Raw genomic sequence first — 5,813 nt, forward strand, 5'->3', positions numbered from 1 at the left:
ATTTATGAGGATAATGTCACTTGCATTGAAAAAATGAAGCAAGGTTTCATCAAGGGCGACAACACGAAACATATATCGCTTAAGTTCTTATACAATCAGCAACAACATGCAATCTCTACTCAATATCGAAGTGAACCAAGTCTATCTAAGGACAATGTGGGAGATTTATTTACTAAATCGTTGCCTAAGTCCACATTCGAAAAACATGCGAGTAGAATTGGTCTACGAAAATTATCCGAACTCTCATGATTGTTGCAATCAAGAGGAAATGTTAGCCTTAGGGGGAGGTTTGGTGCCTACATGATTGTCTCGAAATGTGAAGGGCGTGTTGTACTCTTTTTTCTCTTATACCAATGTTTTTTTGTCCCACTAGATTTTTGTTACTCAACAAGGTTTTTAATGAGGCAACATGAGGAGCGCCATTGACGTTACATGGAGTTTTGTTTGGATGGCATAAGGAGGAGTGTTGCAAGAAATCTAATATTTATGTGCCTATCTCAAATATATTGTATTGATCTCCTATTTATGTATAGGATTTCTTACTAAGAAAGATGATTGTACATGTAATCCTCTATATATAGAGACCCTATATATTATCAATGAAATACATCTCAGTTTTTTGGTCATTGTTCTTCACCACCTTGCCTCTTAACATAAGAAAGATTTAAAACTATTAGAAGTGTGGAAGTTTGATGATAGGAAGACTAGCTATAGTGGCCGAAGAGAGGAGAGGACTACATCTTGGAGAGAGCTGTCTCTCTGCATGGCAGCTTTGAACTCATCAAAGGTAACTTTTCCGTCGCTGTTGGCATCCATTCGATCAAAAATTTCATCCAATTTCCCAGGTTCTGTAATATCAGCTGGAAGGCAGTCATCTGGCAAAGCCTGCCCAATATAATTTACTTACGTTATACAATCTTATTCTCAGGTGAAACCAACTAATGTAGATAAATTCCATAAGAGGAAGGAAGAGGATTACCCTGAGCATAGATGCCACTTCTTCTTTACTGATGCATCCTGATCGATCTGTATCATACATCTGCTTGCAAGAAAAAAGAGAGGGACGATTGATATCAACTTCAACGAACTATAACAGTGAAAAGGTAGAGCAAGAGAGAAAACATTTTGCTAGTAAAAACTATATGGGGTTGAAATAATACTAGAAATTCCAAAATGAACCAGAAATAGTTCAGCTGAGTGAACTTTTGCTTAAGTGACTGTACTAATAACAATGGAGACACAGAAAAGGAGAATGCACCTGGAAGCACAGGCGGAGAGCATCATCTCCTCGTGAATTCTTGAGACTAGAGAAACCACAGAGTATCTCTCGCATGTCTACTGTTCCATCTCGGTTGTTGTCAAATAGGTAAAAAATACGGGGTGCTAGAGGGACCAGTGATGACATTTTCATTGCTTTCAGCACCTCCACAAATTCAGACAGAGTTGCATTATCACCCTTTACACATCTGTATTTTTCCAAGTTGGCATTCTTGATCAGAAATTATAAATATTGGTTAAGAACTTAAGCCTAGAAATAAGGCTCATGCCAAGTAATTTAGTATTGTCTAGCCCAAAATTAGTGACTCAAACAGAATTTCATTTGTCATTTGGTTATCTCCATATATAATTAATTTTTTTTTTAAAGTCATTTTGACAGACCACTGATCTGTATTGTCGATCTCGTGGACTCATGCTTAAATAAAATGTACTTGAATCAGATTGACAGTTTGACAGCCTAGAATTCCAGACATAGACTGTAGAACATTCTCTAGTAGCGTATACAGTCTTTCATGCCACTTTTTAGCAGAGACCGAATGCTGTGTACTGATAGTTGTCTATGACTAACATGCATTTCATCACAACATGCACAGACGAAGTAATAAGGTGCAAATCTGCTTTTGACTACTCACATTTTCTTAAAATGCAAACTCAGGTTCTGGATTTCCTCCTGTTTAAGGTCATGGGACCCTAGCAATGATTTGAGCTTCTTTGTCCTCAAGAAAATGGAGCTTGTCCACACACTAGCTATTGCTGCAGCACGGAGTTTGCGTCGAGCATTAAAACTCTGCAGTCGTGAAACAATCTCAGCATCCATTTGGTCCTCTCTGGCTGAAAGACCTACAACCCATGGATGGTCCAGAAGCTGTTGATTCCACAGGATTTGAAATAGTCAAAGTGTTATGGTTTCTCATAAATCTGGAAGAGAACATCTTTAGTAACCAAGAACTGCTGGATTAATATATGCAGATTATAGCGTAGAACTATATATGAAGTATAGAGCACTAATTGCAGACTAAATAGTGATCCATAATATCCTTCACAGTCTAGTTAACAGTATTTCTTATCCTTATGCCCTTGACATTTCAGTCAACATCAATACTAGTAACCCTGCATGCAAACTACCCCCATACCTCTTGAGCACTAGGTCTCTTTTCAGGGTCAACTTTGAGGAGGTCTGATATTAATTGCTTCGCTGATAAGGAAATTCCCTTCCAAGTTTTCTCGTAAAAGCTGAATTCTCCCTGCAGGAGAAAGTATTGTCTCTTGTAATTTAAAACAAAACTGTTAAAATGAACATCATGTTAACATATATATGTTTTTTTTTAATAGAATGTAAATGGTTTGATCACTTACGGCCATTATCATCTGCTGCTTCTGCCGATTCGACTGAGCAATAAAAGGTGGGTACCTGTATTGTAGTAAAAGAATACATATTAAAGGTCCTAGAAGATCAGAAACTGAAGAGCTTGAAACATTTTCATGACAAGTTGATAGGGCTTTGAAAGACTGAGTCATTGACATGGAAATTTCTCAACTAAGTGGGTTGGTTGTTAAATTGAGCAGAAGAAACTCGGGAATCTAACAATTGGATTGACATATGCCAGAAACTACTAATTGAACAATCATATGTTTGGATAGAAGAAAATAAAGAGGACAGTCATAAGAAAGACGAGAACTATTTCATTATGAGACTAGAAAAACTAATCCCTCAACCCACCCTTTTTCTCAATCTCAGAGGAACCAACTCCATTAATTGTGTAGTTTTAGCAAATTACTGAAAAGCTTCATTGGATCTTGAAGCTATTATGATGTTGGCATTCTATTTAAATTGCAGTCTTGAAGAACACTGTATATCTTTTGAAGCTTGTACTGCAATCAGACAACTTATGGTGCTTAATTCCACTAGCAAGATAACAAGTTCTTAAAATCCACTTTTGTTTTGGTTCAAAAGTGTTTATATAACATTTTAAAAGGAAATATAAACTAGTAAAAATCATGTATAACTAAATATCTACATACACACATACCCAGAGAGAAGGATATACAAGATTACACCAAGAGCCCACATATCACTTTTAAAAGTGATTTGTCCCTGAGAAAGAGCCTCTGGTGAGACATAATCAATGGAACCAAATAAGCCAACAACAGGGTCAGTAAACTCCTCGACAGAACTGAGCCCAAAGTCCATGATCTTCAATGGAGAATCATCACTACTATTTAAGAAGAGACAATTCTCAGGCTTCAAATCCCTATGAACAATATCTGACTTGTGCAGAGCAGCTAAGCCCTGTGCAATCTGCCTGACCACAGCTGCAGCCCCTGCCTCAGAGTACCTCTCTTGCTTCACAATCCTATCAAAGAGTTCGCCACCAGAACAAAGCTCCAGCACAAGGTGAACCCCATTCTCATCCTCATACACATCATAGAGGTCAATCACATTCGGATGGGGCGAGACATTCTCAACTATCTTCCTCATGACCAAGATTTCATTTGTGAGCAAAACATTAGATATAGAGACTTGTTTCCTAGTCGGGACTGGGAAGCCCTGCTTCAAACCAGGACTAAATGAAGAGTTTTTGGATGAGGAAGAGGAAGAGGAAGAGCCCCCAAATGGTCTTTTGAGTGTTTTGATGGCAACATTGTTTTTGGCACTGGTACCTGCTTTTCTACTGATGCCTTTCCTGACTACTGAGAATCCTCCTCTCCCTAAAATCTCAGCTACCTCATACTCATCGGCGAGTCTCCTAGCTTCTTGTCCCATGATCAATACAAAGACAAAAACTTGGCAGATGGGTTGATATCAGAGATGGGAGAAGAGAAGAGTAGTAGTAGTCTTGGAGAGGATTCGGGAATTTGATTAAACAATGTGAATGATTAGTTAATGTTAAGTAGAAGACAGGGTGGGTTGGTTCCATTGATTAGTTGAAACGCGTATTGTGATTATGGGACTTGTTTAATGCATATAATATCAGCAGAAAATTTCAAATGGGAGGGAGGGAATATACTATGCAGGGTACTGCTGAGAGAGAACAGACAAAGACATAGTCAACTAAACTTAAGCATTCACATTCACATTCACATTCACAGAGAGAACAGCATACTTACCTACCTCTACCTCTGCCTTCTACTTAACATTAACTAATTGTTGTTTCCTCTCTGCAAATTCTGCTTGCTGCAAATTACAAGCACAAAAGTCCCTCTATTATGTTGGAGCCAATCAGACTGTTGAATTGTCTGGGAACAAAGAAATCAAACCCCGCTGGCACTGCTCGATGGTTGCTCGGTAGTTGTGTGCGGAGGTGTCTGGACACTTGGGTCGACTGACCGCCGTCCAGCCTCTTGCGGAGCGTAATTGATATCTACGGAGTAAACAGTGACTGCCTCCACTGTTTAGCTCGCGTGTTTATTCAAACATAAAGCTTTGGGACTCTTGACCGGAAAATCGTTTGTTTCTTTATTATATGTCATATGTGATCCGTCTGTCTCTTCGAGATGCTGTTTGTGCATTGGTTTTAACGATTCTTCAGATACATGTGTTTAATCAATCTTTATAATATTATAATATTATTAAGATGTTGTAAATATTTGTGGATAATCATGTAAATAGATGTTGAGTAATAGGTGTCTATTCCTATATATCGGTGATTGATAGGTTGTAATTATAGGAGTGATTGAATTGTAATTGAGCATTACCTTTTTGTGTACACCGTGTAGTCCTATATAAGGCTACTCATGGTGAGATGAATCACCATTTTATTATCTACGTCTAAACTCTCTCTCTTTCTCTCAAATTCTTTTACTATAGTTTTTCAATATGTTATCAGCACGAATAGTTCTACCATTGAGACAAGATTGAGGATCGTCGACCAAAGGAGGATCATCGCTGAATCTAGTTTAGGATTTGAATCATAAACGGACTCTTGGATTGGCTGAGAAGACAACCTTCTCAGTTCTGCATAAATAAGATGAAGATTCATCCGTTCTACATTGAGTAAGTTTTCTAAATTCTAATTTTAATTCATATTTTTCAAACCTTGATTATGTGTACAATCACCATGATGCATGAACCCTAATCCTATGTGATTTATTTATTTGGTGTTTAAGAATAATAGAATTGAGAGAGATTGATGAGAGAATTGTATTGAAAATAGGAGCCCTATATATAGGGATTACAAAGTACATGTTCTAATGATATAAGGAAAACTATTCCGAACAGGACTAGGAATTCTAGAACATTCTCTCCTATTACAATCATGGAACTACTCCTAGTTTGATTAGGCACACAAAACTGATTTCCTTCAACATTTGGCATATATATTTGTATATATTCATTCATGTGTTTTGGATTGATTGATTGGAAAAACAAAAAAACTATCTTTAGAATTGCAGTTGTTTTTGGTTTTCTGCAACCAAAATGGCTGACCCGAAGGTTCAAAGCCGCAAGGCCTGCCCACCAGAGTGGATGCAGCCACGCTAGCACCCCACTGACTGCAAGGCCCAAAAGCACCTTGCTACCGATCCAGGAGACTATC

The 5,813-nt window shown here is 37.9% G+C and overlaps 1 protein-coding gene across 1 annotated transcript; it reads right to left on the bottom strand.

Moving 5' to 3' along the window:
• Positions 1 to 472: 472 nt before the first annotated feature.
• LOC112175325 (calcium and calcium/calmodulin-dependent serine/threonine-protein kinase) lies at positions 473 to 4,684 on the bottom strand. The gene is made up of 7 exons (XM_024312998.2): positions 3,309 to 4,684; positions 2,635 to 2,689; positions 2,412 to 2,522; positions 1,911 to 2,143; positions 1,259 to 1,466; positions 980 to 1,039; positions 473 to 885 (listed from the first exon to the last, which is right to left on the bottom strand). Exons 1-7 carry the CDS (start codon positions 4,040 to 4,042, stop codon positions 709 to 711), a joined length of 1,578 nt encoding a protein of 525 aa, XP_024168766.1. The 5' UTR covers positions 4,043 to 4,684; the 3' UTR covers positions 473 to 708.
• Positions 4,685 to 5,813: the final 1,129 nt, after the last annotated feature.

This window comes from Rosa chinensis, chromosome 7 (assembly GCF_002994745.2).
Source record: "Rosa chinensis cultivar Old Blush chromosome 7, RchiOBHm-V2, whole genome shotgun sequence".
Lineage (NCBI taxonomy): Eukaryota > Viridiplantae > Streptophyta > Magnoliopsida > Rosales > Rosaceae > Rosa > Rosa chinensis.

Bases quoted from the DNA above. Each gene is read 5' to 3' on its own strand.
- LOC112175325 (XM_024312998.2), bottom strand. From the start codon at position 4,042: ATGGGACAAGAAGCTAGGAGACTCGCCGATGAGTATGAGGTAGCTGAG. The intron at 2,144-2,411 runs GTATGGGGGTAG...TGGAATCAACAG, and splicing joins AGAGACCTAGTGCTCAAGAG to CTTCTGGACCATCCATGGGT. The intron at 1,040-1,258 runs GTGCATTCTCCT...TCTTGCAAGCAG, and splicing joins CTCTCCGCCTGTGCTTCCAG to ATGTATGATACAGATCGATC.